The following is a 22,211-nucleotide window of genomic DNA, read 5'->3' as shown; positions in this document are numbered from 1 at the left end:
TAATTTTAGTTTTGCTCTGTGAAGGCTATTGAGGACCCAGATGCTGAGGTGTGTATGAATATGAATACCAGTGTAGAGGCATGGGATTGCCAAGGGCATCCTCTGACTAGGGAGCACGAGGGGCTCCTGGCTGCGTAGGATGGGCCATTAACACAGGTCCTTCCAGCGTGGCCCACTCCCACCAGCCATTCGCAGTCCTTGTTCTGGGGTCCTGAATTTAGACCAAAATAAATGGGGAGGAAAAAAAAATCACATTTGGGACAGAGGGATACGAGAGAAATGTTTCCTTGGCCATTTTTTCTTTTCCTTGGCAGCCACTGGACACTGCTCACAGGTTTGGTATGTCAGAAGTAGTCCCAGCAGAGAGCCTGGGCAGGGAGTGCAGGTGAGGCGGCCACTTAATCAGGGCTGTCACCACGGCCGACGTGTTTCACCCTTGCAATGTGCATGGTATTTATTTGTCCTYATCACATCAGACACAAATGACATCATAAAATTAAAAAAAATAGTAAAAGCTGTGYGAGGAATATGCTTTCACAGGCAAGTGAACTACTGCGACCAGAAACGTGTGACAAGAACTCTGTTTGGCCAGTTCTGCCTCCTCAGTTCCTTGAACTGCGGTATTAACGGAGGGAAGTACATCACACTTCTGTTATCTTGACTTCTTACATAACGGAGGAAAACAAGCTTGGGCTCAAAATAACCCAAGAACCCCACACCAGGAAAGGAAAAACAGCGAAAAATTGACATTCCACATGTTTAAAGAATGTAAACAGAAACGTCATCACGCAGACATGCAGAAAACTGGTGTTACTCAATCCAAACGCTGCCAATTCTCCATCCAACACACGGCTGGATCGCCAGGCGATCGGAAGCRGCTCGTGAGAGCTTAGCGAACAACAACATTTGTTTTTCCTTCCGAGTCCTCCTTATTAGAGGCTACGGGGGAAATCGCTGAGCTAGAAAGACTCCCCTCCACGACTCTTAATTGCTGCCAGCTCTGATTAACGCAGCRCACAGTGACCGCGCAGCACCCAGCAAAGGGCTCTTCCCTACCGCCTCTTGGCGAGCTGCCGGCCGGGGGACGACCGCCCGCCTGAGCCCGCCACTCGCGCGGAGCGTTCGCGCCCGGGAGCGTTTTCGCGCTCAGCAACGCTCAGCGCTGGTTTGCTCAGTTGCTCGTTCTTGCCTTTGCCCTCCGGGCAGCGCTCTGAGTGTTTATTATTATTATTATTATTATTATTAACAAATGAAAGCACCAGGGAGGCGCTCCCAGGCGACTCGCGGCGAGGGAGCGCCGTGCCGCCGCGTGCCCGGGAGCGCTCGCACGGCCGCAGCAGATGGCTCGCGGAGCGGAGACGGGCCCCCGGCCCCCAGGCCTGTGGCGTAAAAGCAGCAGCAAGCAGTTGTCTGAAACCCAGATGAAGAGAAAGTAGAAAAAAAAAAAAAAGTAGCTCGAGGGAGCTGAATATTCAGTCCTTGTTTTATTTTATTTTATTTTATTTTATTTTTGAGCAGAATAGAGGAAGTAAGATAAGCCTGGGCCTTGCTGCTCCTCCTTTGGTATGTATCTGCAAGTCAGCTGGAGCATGGCAAGCAGCAACGGATGTGATTCCTCCACACGGAGTAAGAAGTAAAGATAGTTACTGGACATCTGAAAGGTGGAAAACTCTGAGTTACATCACTTATTTCTTTTATCCTTTTCCCTCAGTAAAAGTCAAGAAAACACYGAGAGGGAAAAAACACATTATCAAAGAGAGATGAAGATGGATATTGTTTTGAGACATAAAATATCCCACATTCTGAAACCAAGCTCAACTGTTAGCTGTTTTATCACGTTAYCTATGACCACATTCAATGTATCTTTTATTCATTAAAAAATTAATCATACAACAGTGAGAATSTAAGAAATGTCCATCTCAAGTCAGTGTGCAGTAAATACCAAACTGTTAGCTAAATAAAGGGACATAGACTCTTATGACTGTTGCTCTCGGAGAAGATCTAGTACCAAATGTTGAACCGCAATCTTTATTTTTACTAAGTCCTGTAGAGACTCAATGCAAAACTCTTCAAATAGGATCAAGTATATTATTGCAAAACTTTGAAACATTCACATGAGTTACGAGAACACTTTGGTGCTACAGAGGTCTTAACAAACTCTTGTTTATATTTTTTTTATCAGGTTGCTGAACTGTGCATGGAGGGAGGGGAAACTATGCAACTTACTTCTTCTAATACCTTACAACTTACAATATAATGCTGTAAACTATTCTCATTTTTACASTATTTGAAAGAAAAGCATGCAAAACTAAAATACCCAAGTACAGATCAACAAAGATATTTAGGATCTTAGAGCAGCTTTTGCTTTTATAGGAGGCACCCCAAGCTCCCCTAACAGGTGTTAATGCACTGCATGACACATGCAATCATTGCGGAAACCAGTCCTGGCTCTAATTCACTAAATGCAATGAAAATAAATGTCGGGCTTTACTCTGATTTAAAACATGCTCCTTTTCAGACCTTCCAGCCGGCTGCACGAGCATTGTTTAACTCACTGTCTTCAAACRGTGGGACGGCACAAATCAAGCCAAACAATTCCACACTTAAATACCAGCAGYGGCGACGCTGCTTCAATCAGTTACCTAGTTTGTAATTGTACCTAGTTACAGCAGATTTGCATGTGACCTGGGAATGTGTCAGAAAACTCTCCAGCCTCCTCAAAATTTCAAAAGCCATTTTTGAATTATTATTATGTCAAAATTAYGTTGCAGTCCGGTCCTGTGATATTTCAGAAAGATCTTGAGGCAAGACACCCAATAGAGAACCCCTTCTTTACCTACTGTGATTACAGCTGAAAGGCAATAATCGGCATTTTAAGGCCTGGGAAATCTGCATGACAAACCCCAAATCCTCATAACAGACCGTAACCTGAAGAGAAAACCGGTCTGCTTGGGTTGTCTCATCCTCACCAGAAAGCGCTGCGTGCAACCTGCAGATTCTCCCCCTCCCCATCTTCCCTAAAACCTTCCGCACGCCCCAGTTCAGACRTTTCAAAGAAGTCGCTCTGACTTCAGCGTCGAGCCTACTGGAAACCTGCCGGCAGCCTCTCTGTGAGCGGCTCGAAGAGCAAGCAGCGTAACCCGCGCAGCTTCGGACCAGCGCCTTCTGACGAGGTGAAGTTTGCTGGCTGCGTCTTCCCTCTCGGAGCAGTGGTCAGCTCCGGCAGCGAACCACGCTGAAAAGCACGCAGCCAGGGGAAGACTCGCTCCCATCCGTCGGAGGCGAAAGAGGGCTCTCGCTGAGCCAGGACCCCTTCCGTTCACGCGCGCTCGTGACACCGCACAGGCTACGCGCTGCTAGAAACACACCGAAACCTGCGCATAACGCCCTTTTTTTCTTTAAGAGCACGAAACCTTTTTGAAGCTTTGGGGTTCAACKTGGAGGAAGAGCCTCCGCCCAGAGTCTTAAACGCCACATGCGTTTCCTAAGTGTTTTCCCAAAGGGCCACGCTGGGAGCCATCTGAAAGTGATGGGTTACGTTTACAGCCCTGCAGATCCTTTCTGGACAGGCGCAGTGAGGGCTAACAGGCACGCGCGCTCTCTCCCATCTGCTCCGCCTGCTTTCCTGGTGCCCCCTAAACGCTGAAGGAAAAGCGGGCGCCCATCGCTCGCCGGGCCCACCCGGCAGGCTTTAACCTGCAAATTCACAACGCCCCCGCGGGGCCCGGGGACGCGAGCCGTGCACAGGCGGCGGCGGCGGCGGCGGCGGCCCTGGGCCTGCTGACACAGCTGCGCCAGGCTCCCGCTCCTTCGCCGCGGCTCCGGGGGAGATTCAGTTACAGCGGAGAAATCATAACAAAGACAGGAAACAGATCAGCACTCTCTGGATTTAACACCCTCTCCGGGGGACGCTGCCCGTTTGCGAACTGCAGACGGTTTTAACCCCGTCCTGCAAGGCGCCTGCATCGCAGGCCGCGCGCTGACGAAGTCGAGCGCAGTATATAAAAGCAAGCAGCTCCAAAAGAAAGCTGCCGCCCCGGCGCCCCTCTGCTGCGTCGCCGCGCCGTTTGAAGCGAACAAATCAAGCCGCCCTCATCCCGCTTTATTGACTCCAGTGCCATAAATGACCGGGCCCGCGACTGCTCCGCTCCGGTTTCTGAGTTAATGTATCTACCGGAGAGGAGATTCCACCCGTTCCTTGAAGTACCGATTCGCCTCTAGATGTTGGCTGTTCACTTCGCGGCAGAACGTTTCAGGAATAAATGCCACCCGTGATGCAAAGCATCACTCGGCCCGGGGAAGAAGGGCAGCAAACGACGTGGTCTCCAAACTGAAGGCATTTGGGGGGGGGGAATAGGGTGGTCCTCAGGTGACTGCAAAGAGCACAACATGACCCTCCGTCCTCCCTGGGAGTCTGGACATTGGAGAAACTGTCGTTTCAGCAGGTGAAGTGGGGTCACTTAAAAGTTACGAATCCATTTCAGCTCTCAGCGAAAGGAGAGACAAATGCCTGGAAAAAAACTGCTGCTGTGAATCTGCCTGAGCAAAGGCTGCAGGACTAGACCAGCATCACAGTTGCCTTCTAACAGAGCTGCCCTAAGCACGTATCTGCCTGGGGGTAATATCCCCGCGCCGCAAAACTCCCAGAACTKGTAGAATTCGGAGGAGTTTCTTAATTCAGCTTCTACTGTATTAAAAGCATCTGAAAACTATTTAAAAGAAATAAGACATAGGAGTAGAGTATTATAAAAACCCAAACAAACCTCAGAACACACCCACCCTGGAAATGTCTCCCATTCACAGCTTCACTGAGTATTTTCTTTTAACTCACCACAAGTCTTCCCAGAAGAACAACTGAAAAGAYGTTAGAGAGTATTTATTTTGCTTTCTAAAATACCATTTTAGAAACCTCCCAGAAGGGAGAAAAATAAAGGGATTAAATTATAGTGCCACATCAGCGTAATCAGYAAGCACAAAATCGCGAGAACTAAAGTGACATGAGTATCCTTTGGCATCAGATGCCATTTCACTCTACAGTCTGCTCTTCTGATTCCTTTTGGAAAGACAYTTAATCTCTTCTAGGCCACCTAGAACACCCACTGGATAGATACATAACATGTATTACTGAGTTATCTGGTAACTCGTATGGYTACTTTGGTTTTTTTGGTAATCTAGTTTCATACAAGTGGAATTTCATTCTTTGCAGGAAGTGAACACAAGACTCCTTAGCAAGGAGTCTTTTTTTTCCACTGGAGACATAATCAGAGGCTTAATTGCAATTTGAACTGAGTCTACTATAAAGAGTTTGTTGCCGGGAAAGCAGCTCCATTTGTATTAAATCACAGAATTACTCAGAGTAGTTCTGTGCATAGATRTTTGTGCATAGTTCCTCTTGCACAGATATTTGAGAATAAAAATGCAGACACACAAGGTTGTATTTTGCAGGGGAGGCTTGCCAAGAATACTGGCTTCTTGGGAGTCAGGATGCTGYGCTGCAAGAGAGAAGCAGATGTGGCTATTGCTGCAGAGGTGGGCCCCAGCTTAACACCCTCTCCTGCGTGTCAGCCCACAAAATGGAAACCCGCTGAGCAAMGGGGTTAAACCTCTTTCTGTCTCTTCATCTGTCCCTGGCCTGGAGTCAAAGTTTGCTCAAGCAAAAGGCAAACTGTGAATTTTATGGGGTTTACAGGGTGACAATCGCTCTCTGATAATGGGAGGCATTTCCTACAGCTACCAAATTCCTCTGCCATGTCATCTCGGGGGGCTCAGTACTGAGGGCCTGAGGCTTAAATGTGCTTTTTACCTTCTGCTGCACTAGTCCAGATGTAGACTGAATGGGCAGAGACGATGAGGGAAATAAGGGACGGGCTTTCAATTGAACAGGAAGAGCAGGAGCCACCTCTGACACCTTCTACAGCTATTATTAAAAAAAAAAAAAAAAAAAAAAGAACATGGGGTTCCCTAACAGCACCACATAATGGCATCTCCACAAAGCACATTACTTCCCGGACCTTGCCAAACTACAGCTTGTACAGTAAATGCCACTGAAAACAGAGGAATCTTCCATGGATGTAGTTTCAAAAGCTGTTTTGGAGCCTGCAAAAAGCCAGTCTGTGATTCGTGAAGGAGCAAGGACTAGCAGTGATGGAACAAACAGGGATTAAACTATGCACCTCTAAAAACAATGGTCTTGACTTCTGTGTTTGATGGCCCAAGACAGACACCATAAAGAAGGGTATGTCTATTCCTCCTCCTCTTCCCACAGTATTTCAGCCCCTCACGCACACCAAATTCACTACTCTGACATCTTACATTTTTCTCCTAATTTTATCTAACAGTGACCAGCCCTTTTAAAGTTTTTAATATTCTGGAAAGCTTTTCAGATGCTCGGTAATGAACAGAAGAAGCAGACGTTGGTCTGTTTTTCCCCTTAAAACTGAGGTGTGCTGTGYATTGTCCAGTCCTAGCCTCACTTGTTCTGCAAGGCATCTAGTAAAGACATTTTGCGCAGCTCTGAAACATGTATTTTTTTTTAAAAAAATTGTAAAATAAGTTAAATGTGTAGTATCGTTAATCAAGCAGAAACTTGTTTTCTGAACGAGACAAATAAATTATGGAGCAATGTTCAGCTGGCCTGTTTTAGGAAAAATAGACAGCGTCATTGTTCAAGGTAGCAAGATGACTTCTTAATTCTCAACCAGGGAATTTCCAAAGGAACTCTCCAAGAGTTTCCCTTGGAAAAGGGAAAGAAGAAGAACAACCTCACAGCTTTTTTTTTTACCAAATATGAGGACTAGTATAATCAGGGACACACTGGGAGCACAAACTTTCAGATGGAACCTAAATGCAGTTTAAACATCCAAGGGTCTGKTTTTTGTATACTGGAAATCATGCTGTCAGGTAGTCCAATACACCRACCCAAATCCAATTTGGATACGGTCATAGAAAACTGAGTGCATACATTTAAATATAAACATCTGCACACACAAACAGTGACATGCAATATTTTATGGGGACAAGTGATCTTAGCTGTGCACAGATGCTATGTTGAAACTCGACAGCGGATGTTCAGATTATTCTGGCCTCTGACTGTTCAAAATGTTAATTAAGGACAGGAGCTCTCCATCTCCAAGCTCTAGTTTTACAGGCCAGATTTAAAATGAAATCATCAGTTACATGGGACATTATATGCAGTATTTCCACCTGAAACAATTAACTTCCAGGGAGAGGGGAGGAAAGAAGAAAATTCCTTAGGTCTATGTATTATTATATTTTGCTATTGGATTGTCCTTCACTATATGATAATGCAGAAATGTACGTAGGGAATCAGTCATCAGCTGGCATTATGTACACAGATTGTTTGAAATTATATCTTAACCTCTAAACAAAATACAAAGGGCTTATATTTTTTCTGCCGTTGAACAGTACTAAATGTATAATCTATTCGCCTAAACAAGCCTTGCAACTAAAGGCTTGCATGTCCATTCAGGAGCTAATTTAAAATGTAAAACCCAGCAGAATTTTCCATGTTCTTGGCCAAGACCTTGGTAACAAGCACAGAGGAACATGCTATATAAAGCAAATAAATAAGCATTTTCCAAACTCTTAAAATTCCAGATTTAGAAACATACACAGAGAAATCCAATTTTCCTCCCACTGGCCCTCCAATGAGGGCCCTAGTGTCCTCACATCCTTAGAAGAAAACCTGGCTGCTCTGCATCTTCACAGACTTACAAAACAGCTGTCAGAAATGATATGACAAAGTCCTGTTATGCTGAGTCTTAATGTCTGCACAAGACTGGCAATACAGCATCTCCTAATGAGCCCTAGCTAGGCTGAACAGAGGTGGATCCCTGTGTCTTGCACTGTGTCTCCTGCAAAACCTTTGGCTGACCCCATTAACAATCACAAATTGAAACATGAAAAATGTATTTACTTTTTATTTATTTACGGCATCACTCTCACATTTGGGCTTGGTGCGTTTTCCCAGATGCACTCCTGACCAAACCGAACGGCTTTTGGAGAGCATGCAACTCCCCGAGCACCAACCCTTCTCCCTGTCGGCTCCGGGCTCTCCGCGAGGCTCCTGCCTCTGRACGTCTCCTGTGTTGTCCGGCCGCACATTCCAGGATGTCAACCCCCTCACTTAACCCCGCTGGAACGGGACAAATGGAAAGTCCTCTGCTCTCATGCTGCTTCACTTAGGTTTACTCGTAGTAGAAAGTTTATCAAGAGCAGATAAAATTTGATTCCTTTTTTTTTTTTTTTTTCCTAGTTTGGTATGTTGTGGCACACTGGAGTGTGATTTGGTTTTAATTTAACAAAGCCACATGCAACATTTTGTTACTGTCTGCAGTAGGCTAACACAGGCCAAAATACTTTTAGATTCTTTATTTGCACTATCGTCACTCCTGTTAGGTCTCACAGGCTTCTTCCCCTAGGTCAGTTATTACCAGAGCCTCCAGCTGCCCAGTACTTCCACAGAAAACACTTCTAAGCAGAAAGCAACACCTAATACAGAGATCTGGAGTTGAAGATCTCTGGGTAGTAACTCCAAATGGCCACGGACTCAATGCTCCCGTTCAGTATGAAGTCTCTTCAGGCAGTGTTGACCTCCCTGTCCTGCAGCCATTTTAAAGACAGGTGTCTACCCTGCAGTAGATGTCCAGGCTACCTAGAAGTAGGTGAAATGAAACCTACCCTAAGTCCCATATTTGGATTTCCTGTGGAAGTCCATAAAATTTAGTCTCTGAAAATCATCCCTTTAAGAAATTTGCCAAGTACAACAAAGTGAGGTATTGCATGTGTAAAGTCGCCAGTCCCAGGACACCGGCCAGGCTTGGGGCTGCTGCGTGCAAACGGGGGTGACAGCAGAGACTGCCCAGTCTGGGCCCACGAGGTTTCACACCTCCCTCGCTGCGGCTCCCCAAGGAGTGTGGGAAGTGAGAAACCGGTGGTACAGAAGCGAGGAAGCTTGACATAACTTTAAATGACATCTGATGTCAAAACATTGTGGCATTTTCGTTTCAATGCTTCCTGGAGTTCACCAGGCAAAACACTGTACTAACAATTCAGTCTGATCTTTCCCCTTCGCTGGAACTCTGTTGAAACCGAGAGCACGAGACAAGATTGCTCCTTTAACTGTATCGAGTAAAATGATTACGGGGGCTTTTAAGTGAGATGGCAAAAGGCTGCGAGGCTTCCTAATCCGACAGCTAGGGGCTTTACGTATTAGTGCCCGTATATGTCTACCAGCATGTTTGTCAAGCTAAGTCGTACTATTTGTCTTGGTAGCAGTTATTTAAAACACCCAGCTTTCTGCTGTTAGCACACTGGCTGTTCCTAACCGGCTGACAAAGCCACGAAGCAGCGCTGCGTTACACGGACGGCAAATCTGGGGATCTGACSCGACGAGGTGCCGAGCAGCTTTTGCCGAGAGCTTCATGCCTCGGAGAACCAGGTGCTCGGACGCCGTTTTCTGGTGCATCACACAGCATCAGTGCTAGAGCTTGCTGGTGTTTTGAGGGAATTCCTGAGAAATAAATGGAATCTAGSAGGCCAAGGTAAGCAGCATCTGACAGGAAGGAGTTTTATTTTGGAGTGTTGTTAGATAACCAACGAACCTAAAGGTTTGACGTAGTCCCAAGGGAAGATAGCACCCCCTTTTTCACTAGGTACCAGAGCGTCTGTTTTGAAACTGTCACCTGTGGTAAGTACAACAGAGGCTCTGGARTATGTATAGAAAAGTAGATACAGGTAAAGAAAAGTACAATTAGAAACATTTCAACRCTTGCAAAGTTACAGCTAATAGGGCACAGTAAAGAATAGAATATAGTAGCAGCTGGCTTTAGATGCTTATTTTATTTTTGAAGAAAACTTAAATTCATTTGGAGCTTTAGGAATTCTGATGAGTGCTACAATCACACTGTATCACTAGGAGATTCTTCTAAAAAGAACTTTCAACTATTTTACCTTCCCCTTCCTTATCTTTAATTTCTCCCACAGTTTTCATTCGTTTTCATGGTAAATTCTTAGTTTACTTCTAAGGTATTAATTTCACAGGTAATTGCCTTATGAAGTTCAATAACCCAATATGCAGCCTAGGTGTTTTGGCAGCAACCTGCATGTTACGTATTTCATTATTTGTCCAGCTAGTTTACAGGAAAATAAATACAAAATCCCCAGGTGTTGCTCATGCTGTGGCCAATATTTTTCATTCCATTCATAAATATGACACTGTTAAGCCCACACACCTATTTTATAGCTCTAATGAAAAATAGAGTGCAGAATTCACACGTGATGTTGACCATATCGCCTTTCAACACAGCCCAGTAAAAGATGGAGATTGATCAGGCAGCTATGATTCCATGCATGCAAATGCAATATATGAAGAAACATGTCAAGAATTTTAATTGTATGCAGGGCCTTTCTAGATAACAAAACCCCCTAACTAAGGGAAAATAGATTGCCTACATAACGACATACAGCTGGAATGACTGCCATTGCTAAGAGGCCTCTTGACGCGTTTGGACTGGAAGGAGAAATGCTGTTAGCTYGGCACAGCAGGGCAGACTGGAGAGGGGCAAATCCAAACCCACAGAATTCAGCAACTCTTCAAGCTTCTGAGGACGTTAACAGAGGACACAGCTTTGTTAATTTTTTGGCTCTCACTAAGCTGCCTGACAAATTTGTCAGGATGCACAAACTATTTTCCATCTTCAGGCACATGAAAAGACATAGAAACTTTAAATTTGTGGTTTGACCATATTGGCAATAAACCATTTATCACCCGTCCCCTTCGTGCTGTACGAGACAGAAGGCTCTGGCAGAGGACAGACAGAGCTACAYGCATGCAGGCACCTCACCAGGAGCTCCCTGCACGTGTTCCTCTGAAATGACAACACACGGAGGGTATTTTTTGTATCAAGCATTCAGTTCCCCTTAATAAATAAACCCCGTAAAAACTGACTGCACTGGGCTGGCTCAGACTTTCAGGGACTTGTGGGGAGAGGTCAGCCAAAGCCCTCTTGCTGCTTGCTTGCTGCTGCCCATCGCAGTCAGAAGGGCACCTCCGAAGACAAACCATGGCACCAGCTCCGCCGTTCAGAGCGGATTTAATTACCCCAGACACAGGCAGACAACATTGCGATTCGATAAATACAACTGGATCACTGAACTGGAAACAACTTGCCAGACCTTCCTGGCTTGGTGAGCAATGGTGACCCCATGGTTTTTATTAGTTTTGCAGGCGTCCGTATGAAAGAAYGCCCCAGGAACGATGGGGTTTGTGGCACCTGAACCGCCCACRGGTCGTTTACAAACCACACGAAAAAGTTGACAAATTCCTAAAGATTTTTTCWTCTTTTTTCACATCAGAGGCTTAAGGTTCGTGCGGAGGGAGCACGCTGCCGGACTAACGCCAGCCATTTCTTGTGTGTGTTATCACAGGCTTGGGCAATGGACTGGATTCATCTGGGCATAAAGATTAAAAGCATTCTGTCTGTGCAGCCCTAAGGAAGAAATGCTATCACAAACTTCCAAGAGGCGAGTTTTAACAAAAGCTTACTGCGATCATGTCTGAAAGGCTACTTATAGGCAGAAAGCGTATGGGATTTCATAAATCCTATTGTAAAAAAAAAAAGCATTCTGTCTCAAAGTTTGCATTTTTCACTGTAAACTGTTCGTAAGGCTTTTATCCTAATGCTCCCCAACTGTAGCTTAGCAGAGGTGGAGAAACGATACATATCTTCTCTCYATATAAAATAATATAAACAAATATAGTGAGAAAAGAGTTATTAAACGGATCTAGCTCAGCTGCTCCAAATCAGGAAAAAAAAATGTTTTTGAGAGTGCAGCACTGATGCATGTGCTGAGTGCACCCCTTTCGGCAGCAAGGTGACACCCCCGGGTGCTGTACGCCTGCGCAGCGGCAGAGAGCGTCCTGCCAGAAACAGCCGCACGCCGGCCATCGCCCTGCAAGCCTGCGGTGGCCACAGCAGTGAATAGCATCTCCAAGAGAGGTGACAGCCAGGTCAAGAAGCAGTTTGTGAAATCAAAGGGCACAGGGTTACCCTACTGGTCCCACCAGTGTCCAACTGTTTCTGTTGCTGAATCAGTCTGTGGCTGAATCATCTGAATTTTCCCAATCCACTAAAAAAACTCCGATTTATTTTTATTTTTAACAGAGCATCATGTTTCTGGTGACCAGTGGTCACATGTAGCCTGCAAACGTGGTAACTGCACAAGTGCAAACTCTGCATGTTAGCTGCATGTCATAACCACTACAGGGTTCAAACAGCATCACGGTATTTCACCATCACTACCAAATGTAGGAACTAAGTTGTCATAACTGCACAGCASGAACATCATGAGCGGGTCATCTCTTGCATGCCTCATGCACCGTACCTGAAAAAGTACCTAAATTACATGGGAGAGCCAAAAGTCACTTTTATCCCTCATCACCAAATATTGACCTAGAGTGACAGTGGGGACTCCCGAGGATCAATGCACTGCAGAGCGCTGGAGTGTGCTGGAGTGTGCTGGAGTGCACTGGGACACAGGGGACTTCTTCCTACTAATGACTTCAACACCAGGGCAGGGAAGCAGGAAGATGAAGTAAAGGAAGAGGAGGGAAATGGATCCCATCTCATAATCTGGASGATGGGGAGTGGCGAAGATGAGGACTACGATGGAGGACAGGCTTATGGCCTCCAATTCTGGCTATGTTTGCTCTGGGGAAAGGGGTAGTTATCTTACCCAAGCTGTTTAGTCTTCTACTTATCTATAGTATATTAGCTCTATTTTTTGATTCCTTCTGAGGTTACTCTTTATCAGCAAGGTTCTCAGCTCATTCCTTGGAAGCCTGCTTTCTAAAACATTACAAATGGGCTTCAAAACAGCTGAAAGACCAACCCTACTGTTTTCAGATACTCCAAATTGTGCCATAGCTTCAAACCAGACAATGAAAAGCTTCACATTGAAATTTGTACCTAAAATAGTCTGTTCAGTAAAGCACAGGTTATAAGTTCTAATACATTAAAACAAAAAAGCAAAATTTGCAATCATCTCTGTATCTATTACCTAGGAATGTCACAAATGAGAAGAGCAGATCTGCTGCCTCAAAGCCCATTAATTCCCTTTAATTCCCTTGTCTACTGTTATGCCCGGAGCCAGAATCTCAGAGCCRGAATCAAAATGCTGCTGTAAGCAGATCTCACTCTTATGTCCGCTATCTAGAAACTGGCTTGAGCTCTGAATCCTGAGGTTTAGCATCCATTTTGTGTCTTAATGCTAGCTAAAAAGACTTAAAAGATGTGTAATTTTGAAAAGTTCTGACCTTTCCTCACTGATTCTTTCCCAAAGAGGCAAAAAACATATAAATCAATGATATGCTGATTGAAGAAAGGGTTAACGCTACTGGCAATCTGGAAGAGGAAAATCAGTGGAGAGGCCTAGCTCGTTATCTTGGGCAGATAACTTCAAAGCGGCTGCAGCAGTGACTGATGATGAAGTAACGGTGATAAAAAACATGCTTTGTCATGGGCTTTCTCACTGCAACAACCCGGAGCCACAAGTCACCAGACAACACACTTTTGGCAGTTTCCACGCACATCTGTAGCAGCCATTGAAAAGAAGTAAACACCCTCTAACATCAGTTAACTGGAAGGAGTGTTTTCCTCTACCTTCCTGCCCCCCTGCAGCAAGTTTGTTCTTTGCTCAAAAGGGGGAAAATGYTCATGTATATTTTTCCAACATCTCAAAGTTTTCTGTATCAGTCCTGATTGTTACTTAATATGTTAGTATGTTATGCTGAGTATGTTTGGCTTAATATAACCAGTTAACATTCCACTGACTCGAAAACATAGTAGCAAGATAAATTCTTTGACATTAGCTTATCTGAGGAGGAGGGACAGGATGATTCAGAAAAAAAAGAAGCAAGGTATGCTGGCAGAATGGGAAAAAATTAGTCTTCTTTCCAAAAGCTTCTTCTCCAAACCATGGTTTGTCTGAAGAAGCCTCTTGCCTTTTGCAGATTTGTTTCTTCTTTGAATCAAACTACAGGGAACAGCAACAAGGCAGCTAATAATAAACTCTTCAGCTGAACTCTAGGAAAGCAGTTTGGTCAAAGCTTTGCTTGCCAAATGCTGACCAACAAATGTTCCCAGCTGCCAGCAGTGACTCACTGCAACCCATGTTTTTCATRGACCACTTGTGCTTTAGCTGTCTCCCTCTTGGAGGACATTATGATCCAAACAAGGCCTCCCACTTCCAAAAGCTGGAGTCAAAGGCACTTGAGATAGGGTACTCCTACCACATCTCATGTTGATGGTGCATACAAGGACTACTCCTATCACACTATGCTAACAGAATAGCTCTTGTGTGATGGAAGCAAAAATATAACTGCTGCCACTGTCGCTGCCCATTCCAACAGGCTATACACCCAAAGCACTGAGCTTTCAACAGCATCAGAYCAGCAGATAGGGTAAGACTCCTCTCAAAATGCTCTTTTATCAATAGTTTATATAATGATGCTTGGTTTTTGCAAAGTGCTTCCCCCATATTACCTTCCATTATGAATGAGGACAGAGGGCAAAGAGGGCATATCGCTTGCAATAAGAGGCTTCCTATTCCTCAGAGAGGAGCTTGAACTACTCAGCTGTACTTCAGCCTCAATAACAACTTGTGTGTTCCACTAGAAACGCTGACCTGGCCATTCAGTGATTTTTGGCTTTTTAAAAGATTTGCCTGTCACCCTGCTGAATGGAGTAAGATAAAGTAGCCAACACTACTTAGGTTCATGTTTGCCCACCTCCTTGAGGTGTTACTCAGAAGCTACCTGGAAATACACTGATAACTGGGCAAATGGGCATGCACAAAGTTTAGTTTTCTGAAGTAGGGGAAATAATCATTTAGAGGCCACAAAAGCATGTACACTTGTAGGCAYGCAGAAGAAACGCTGATGGCAGGGAGGTACTGAAACACAATCAGCAAAGTTCTTCCCTGTGCTGCCACACTCTGTTGAGAAAGATGAGGAAGGGGTATGACAGGAAGTTTGCACTCCAAAAATAACATGAACAAAGAAGGCTTCTTGGACCAGGATACTGAAGAATTACAAAATCCTCACTAGCGTGAATGTTCTGACCTCAGGGTCTCATTCACCCTATACATTTGGCTCTCCTAAACCAAGGAATGGCTCAGGATGATTTGGAGTTTAACTCTCAAGTACTGTAAACATCAGGAAAACCTCCCTGAACACTGCAGTTTTGTTTTTATGGAAAAGAAAGGATTACAGTTATTTCCTAAAAGTAGAACTAACCTTTCTTTTCCGTTGTCACTTTGTGGTGTTCAGGTGTGAACAAGGACATGGGGACATTTCCTTCTCTTGCCACTGCCATGCTGCTTACCCTCTTCTGCCCCCTTTACCCTCACTGCAATAGCACACATATTTCTGGAAATGTTCAGGTCAATTTCACATTTTTAAGAGAAGAAATGACTCATGTTGTTAGCACCACATTAACGAGGGCAAAGGAGAAAGAAAGGAATGAAAGCAAGTTAACATGAAAATATCACGTTATGCCACAATAGTGCATTTACTAGGGATATCCACTCCTTGCTGAAACCTTGCAGGGTTCACTGCAAGTGCATGCTGATGAGAGGTGGCTAGGTAGTGGACAACATGGAGGGAAGCTATTTTTATAGGTGCTAATGAATCCTAATAATTTTTACTCTCCTCAGCTGGAGGTGACAGAAATGAACAGTTAAAATTTCTTCCCATTTCTCAAGACTTTTTTTCCTGCTATTCTAGGGCCTAATCCAGAAAAAAAAAAGTAAGAAAAAAAATATGTGCAGCCTTATGGCAGGACTTTCCAAGCCACAGATGCTGGCTCTGTGGTTGGCTGACCTATCCAAAATAAAGCTCAACAGCAGGGAGCGGTGGAGTAGTTCAGGGGGTAGAAGAGGTCATGTGAATRTGATCCCCACCTCCCAAACACCGCATCCCCTTCTGCTACAAACATCATTCCTCCCCCTGCTCCTTTTGGGGTGGAGAGATTGTTGATTTTTTTTTCCCCTTAATTCAGCCTGCCTTTCCTATCGGTTTGCCAAACGGGGTTCTTGAACTGGAACTCTTGCTCCAGCCTCTTTCCTGGGACAGAAGAACAAGGTGAACTTTTAGCCCAATGGTTTATAGTGGATAAGGCAGCTATGAGTTTGGATGATGAGCTCCTCGAAAGTGTCTCTCATGTTTTTGCCTGCAGGTGCTTCCTCTACTCCCGGACAGAGCTGGCAATGTGGGAGCTCGGAGCCCACCACGATATCTTGATGGCAGTAGACAGAAAGGAGCCAGCCTGTCTCTTTGGGGAAAGCTGTAGCCTGCCGATATTGAAATATTTCCCTGAGAATCAGAGAGAGCCTGAAAGGCTTCTGAGGCCTATTCAGAAACTTATAGCACTGATTGTTTCACACTTCATGGCCATTTTCATGAATAAAATATTAAAAAAGAAAAGAAAGTGACTGCTATCATTTCAATAAAACTATTTAGTAGAATTGTTAGTTTAAGCAATTGTTTACAAAATGTAACACTGTACTGCATTAAGTCAAATCTTTTTGGTATATTCAATGGTAAGCACAGGCGAAACGTTTGCGCACTTCTTTAGAGGAGCAATAAAGAACCTCACCAGCTCCGGAACACCTTACAGGAGAGTTTAGCAAGGTTTTGAATTTACCACTACATGACAGATCAGGAGCAGATAAAGCGGTGGTAAAGGATTCTCTTTAACAGGACTGCTTTCTGATGTCTGAATGCATACACATCAAATATTTTTATTTCTTTTTTTGAGAGGAATCCATGGAATAGTTCCTGGCTAAACTGTTAACATAACTTTATGGGTTTGCAGGAGATCCTACACTACCATTCTAGGAATAGCTGCAAACTGTACTGTACATCAGTCCCAAGGCCTAAGGAAAGCCTAATTGAGCAGAAGACATTTGTGAGGTACAGTCCCCTTTTTACAGCAAGCAGATCCATTTCTGTTGAAGTATGGACTTCATTTCCATAACACTATTTCATTCGATACTCAAATAATTAAATAGACCTCTTTTCATTTCTGATCAGAGCTATTTCTGAAGTGTATTTGCCAAGAAATTAAAATAAGCCTAAAAATAACTTTCTTTGGGTATATATTAGACCAAGGTGCAAGTCCTATGGCAAAGTCCCATAGCTTTATATGCTGCTGCCAAGGGAGGTTTTAATAGCAACTGTTTTACTTTGTTTCAGGACTAAGAAACATCAAGCTGAAAGACCTGCTAGCACTTACCAAACCTCTTGTAGCCAAAGGACTGCACCTCCTCCTCTTCTGCAAAATCGTCTGGAGAGAGAAAGACAAAGYAAGAGGTTACTTCTTCCATTGCACAAAGATGGGAAGAAATTTTTTATGGGTGCACTACAACAAATGAATGCACTTGAAAGTGTCATTGATTTGCAAGGTATTTTAACCATCACTGAATTTTCTTTCCCTCCACCATTCATGCTGAACCTCTGTCACCAGGTGGGTGACAGTTCGGAGCCTTCCCCCCCACCCTCAGATCTCCAGCAGAAATCCAGACTACATCTGGCGGTGATTCTGGACCCTGGTTGATGTGCAAGTACAGCCTGGAGCAGGCCAGTCCCTCACTGCAAGGACAACCACAGCTGGCACCTGGTGCCAGGGCCAAGGTGCTGCTCACAACAGCTGTTGGAACTGCCTGCACCATCGGGCTCAGGCTCAACGTGTATTAGCCTGGCCATCTGCACAAAGCGGCACTTCTGCTTGGCTTTGCAACCTGTAGCTCTGCTGAATAATGAGCGAGAGGAGTCTGAAGCTATGGCTATCCGTCTACCAYCTCCCACAGGCACTAGCTTCACTTGAAGAGATAAGACCCAATAAAAGATGGGAAACAGAACTGACAACCTCAGAAAGATGATGAAAAAAAAATAAGCCCTTTTGTTCTCATCTCCTTAGCAGTAAAATGCTAATAATCACAAATTTATCTTGTTAGAAGCTTAATTCTCTCCACTTCCTTCCAGCAGCAATACCACAAAGGAAAAGGCTGGGACCTGCACAATAAATATATCCACAACTTCTCTTTTAGAAAAAAGGATATGCCCGCATTTGTGTGGTCAGCCTCTTTCTATCAACCAAGCCCTTTTTTTCTGCTGAGACAGAGAGGAAGACAAGATCCAGCTTTCTTATTAGTCAACTGAACTTGCAGCAAGTGGAGCTCAGACCAAGCTGCTTTATCTCCTGTCTTCCCAATTTCTAAAGGGAAAATAGATCCATCTGCCCTCTCACAAGCACCATTTCATGTGGTGGGGAATCCTACGTTGGCTCTCTTAAAATAGGCTTTACAACACYGACTCCCAAGGGGCAGTCAGTGTGGCCACGGTGCAGTAGTCCACAGCTACCCTGCACTGGGGAGCCATATCGCCTTTGCTGCATTTCTGAACAGAAGTCTGTAGGCAAGCCTGCATCCCAAGCGGCAAAAAAAATTGAAAAAAAAAATAAAAAAATCTGTGCTTTCCAAAATCTGCTAGCCTGGCTTTTGTTTGCATTACAGCAGAACGTTATCACCTCCCACTTCGGGGAAAGCAGACTCAGCACCATGTCAGGCACGACCATGCCATGCTGGGCAGCTGCAGCAGCCGCTCGTGGAGCTGCCCTCTCCAAGGCCCTCATGCCACTCGTCTGGCACGTGATGCCAAGGAAGCTTATTCACTTGGAAACTCTCCATCCAAATCTTTTGCCCACACCAGGGGAGAAGTAAACAGAAGCACAAAGGCCGGGCCAGCCAAGGAATTCACAGACAGGAACATTTAATGAGCAGTAGTAATGAAAAAGCAGACTCAATACAGACAAGCACGCACAGTGGAGTGGCAGATCTGTGCTGGGTGAGCCCTTTGATGTCCACGATTTTATTGCTGGTCTGCGTCACCAGGGGCTGCAGCTAACGTGGGGCATACAGAGGCCTGGGAGGATGTATCCAAAGGTGAAGTCCTCCCAAAGAATGTAAAAGTAAATATCAGGTTCTTGCAGGCTTGGCAAAGTTTGAGTGAAGATCTAGGAAACATTTTAACCTACACCTCTTTCTAACCTGCAAAGTGCTACACGTTGAAGCATGAGGAAGTCATTGCTTGATGCAGCAAAGTAGTTCATGAAATGTATCATGTTGTAGAACTTCATCCTTTACTCACACAGCACTTCTGATGAAACAGCTCAAAACCTTCTACCTGTATTCCTAACCAGCTAGTACAGGTTTTGCTGACTGCCAGGGACACTCCTGTCCATATCTTAAGCAGGACTCCTGATTCAGACACGTATTCAAGAAATGCAAGAACCTGTGGACACTTCCTTAGGCAAAACAAATATACCCTGTTTTTGAAGTCAGCAAATCTCACAATCCTACCAAACATTATCTGAAGACAAGGTCACCTGCCCAAACATGACAAATACTAATAAACCAGGTGACCACGAACAGTCAACACCCAAGCTTCTTATCCCAACAGTGAAGTACTAAGGAAAAATCTTCCCCTCTTGCACAAAAGATAAAAGTTGCATAAAAAAGATAGCAGTTCCAGGACCYTTAACTTCCTGCCCTCTGTTGCTATTGGGGTAGTAACACAGTCRTTTTCTTTGTTTCTCAGGAGTGTAATCTGGCTGATCTGGTGCACAGCTTATCTGATTTACGCAGCCAGGCCGGGACTAAATCCTCTTGCTTCATCCTACAGGCCTCCTCCCAGGYCCACGCTGTCAAACTCTTCTCTGCACTCCCTGATCATCTTTCACATCAAGTACGTCTGCTTCCTCCCCATCCACAGCCTTGGGCAATCAAAGCCATTCAAAACGCTGCCTTGAAGGTCATCTTGGCATCGAGGAGTGCTTGCTGAAAGCCCYGCTCCACTCCTGCAGATGCTAGATGGGATATGGTTTAGGTCTTCATGCTATGCCCAACAGCATTGACCTCTGGCAACACATKCATAAACATATTTATGTTCTTCTTGACCGTTTACTTTTTTATATTTACAACACAGTGTTGCAACAGTGTTGCACTGTTGCACAGTGTGACTGGGTGCATTTTTTTCCTTTTTAGCTTTTAATATGTAATATTTTTTCATAAATCTCCTGATTTTGAAGAACACTTGTGGCATTTGAAACAAAGAAGTAGAGATGGGCAAGGACTGCTTCATCAACATGCAACCTTGCTTCTTGTTCATTAAAACCTAAAACAGCAGATAAAACTTTTCTATTCCATGTAAGTTAGTCTAGCAAGAGGCAAGAATTTATTTTAGGGGAGGTCTATTAAAATCATCTAGTGAACAAAGCTCAGTCATGTTTAGTCACAACTCCCACTATACAATTTGCTCAAATCACATGCAAATACAATAAAAAATCTTTATTAATATTAACTTCAATGCAGTAAGTTTAAGGAAATTAAAAAAGAGAAGAAGAAATAAAACAAAAGCTTAGACTAAATTTTCAGAAATGTATAGCCTGGYATCCTTTAAAAAAGGAGAATGGGATGGGTTCAAACTTCTACTGGGTTATTYCTAAGAAATCTGTGTTTGAAATACTAAAGTTGATAAACAAACCAACAAATGTAAGTCTTGAAACAAAGCCATTTTTACCAGCCTTCTCCTCTTATTCCCTTTTTGGATGGTATTGTACTCACTGGAGATACCAAAAACTTGGCCCTCAGGTCTCTGGTACAAGTTCCAGTGCTGAAAATCTTGAAGTTTTGTCACAAGTTTTAGAAAAACAGTAGTATTTTTCAAAGCTTCATGATATCTTCGCATAGCAGAAATAAAGRAGAACCTACATTTTCATTTAAAAGGGACCATCTAGTCTTTGTAGAGAAGACTATAAAAATTAATCTGTGATGAGTTACAGAGATTAAAAAAATACATGCCAACCAGCAAAGGAAATAGGAAGAAAACCTCCAGGATGTATTATGTGTTTATGCCCTCTGATTTTAAGGACAATTTCAGAAATCAGCATGAAATGAATTCATGAGTTTTGACCATTTGTGGTTCATATTACCTCAGCTTTGCTTTTTTACATCGGCAGTGCCCATTCACTTGACCGGGGCTGCAACTGGTACAAGAGAGTTTTGTTTGACATAGTGAAAGACATAAGTTTGAAATGTTTTACTTTAGTTTAAATTCAACCCTTCTCATTTTCAAAGACGACCGGAATGAATGCAGTATTTCCATTACACACGTATACACATTTATATGTAAGGATTATTTTGCTGAGTGAAAAACATAAAGGGCATACTTTTCCTTGAAGCAGAAAACAAAGCCAACCCATGATAATATCCCAGCTAGAAGAATTAACTCTTTAGTATAGGAAAGACCAGCCATAATTCATTTCATAGACTTGGAGTTCAGGAGAGTGCAGCCTTCAGGACCATTGGGAACATCTCCTCAGGCACAAACCCTAGAGCACAACAGTTCCCTCACTGTACAAAATGGTGAGGGTCTCTAAAAGCAATGCAGGGAAAACCTCCCCCCTCCCACACATGCAAACGACGCATGAGAAAACTTCACATGGGGCGGGTTAAAAGCACATTTCACCTCTCAGCAAGCCTCCTTTCAGGGTGCCAGGCAGAACATGGGAGMAAGCAGTAAGAGGCGAGCTGCAGTTTCAGCCCCCGTGTAGCACGTGCAAGGACAGGCGAGTTGGTGTTTTAGCCAGCAGGCACGAAATGCCAACACACACGGGCACTTCGCTTCCAAGTAACAGGGCTCTAATCTACAGTGCTCTCAGCTGGGAGGTGACAGAGAGAGAATCTAGAATAAGAAAAACTACTTAAAATGAGATTTCTTGTTCCACTGACTTCTGCTGAGCTCTGGCAGAAGGAGATACCTCTGAAAAAGGGGAACTTCCAAATGAACGCACATGAGCAGCCGATTTTATTTAACTGTGTTGAAGGACCATGTGAGATCTCCTGTTTCAACAGGTTTACGAGAGTATCCTTGGAGGACTACAATGGACTGTCGCTCAGAGCTTACAGTGAACCACTACAAGTAACTGGCTTTCTGTAGGGCAGAAGTACATCAAATATTTAGGGAGTCAGTGCAAAGCAAGAGCACTAATAAAAGGGAAGGGAAGGGAAGGGAAGGGAAGGGAAGGGAAGGGAAGGGAAGGGGAAGGGGAAGGGGAAGGGGAAGGGGAAGG

The 22,211-nt window shown here is 44.2% G+C and overlaps 1 protein-coding gene across 1 annotated transcript in view; it reads right to left on the bottom strand.

The window, feature by feature from the left end:
- COLEC12 (collectin subfamily member 12) overlaps window positions 1-17,751 on the bottom strand; it is an 83,970-nt gene extending 66,219 nt beyond the window's left edge. Inside the window, exons 1-2 of the mRNA XM_085319280.1 lie at window positions 17,697-17,751; window positions 17,316-17,366 (exon numbers count right to left, since the gene is read on the bottom strand). Coding sequence (XP_085175406.1) covers window positions 17,316-17,366; window positions 17,697-17,751 — 106 coding nt within the window. The remainder of the gene's footprint in view (window positions 1-17,315; window positions 17,367-17,696) is intronic.
- Window positions 17,752-22,211: the final 4,460 nt, after the last annotated feature.

Source organism: Rhea americana, unplaced genomic scaffold, assembly GCF_003343005.1.
Source record: "Rhea americana isolate MKP2758 unplaced genomic scaffold, rheAme1 scaffold_58, whole genome shotgun sequence".
Taxonomy (NCBI): Eukaryota; Metazoa; Chordata; class Aves; order Rheiformes; family Rheidae; genus Rhea; species Rhea americana.
Note: the sequence above shows the minus strand (reverse complement) of the source record. Positions and strands in the feature narration are given on the sequence as shown.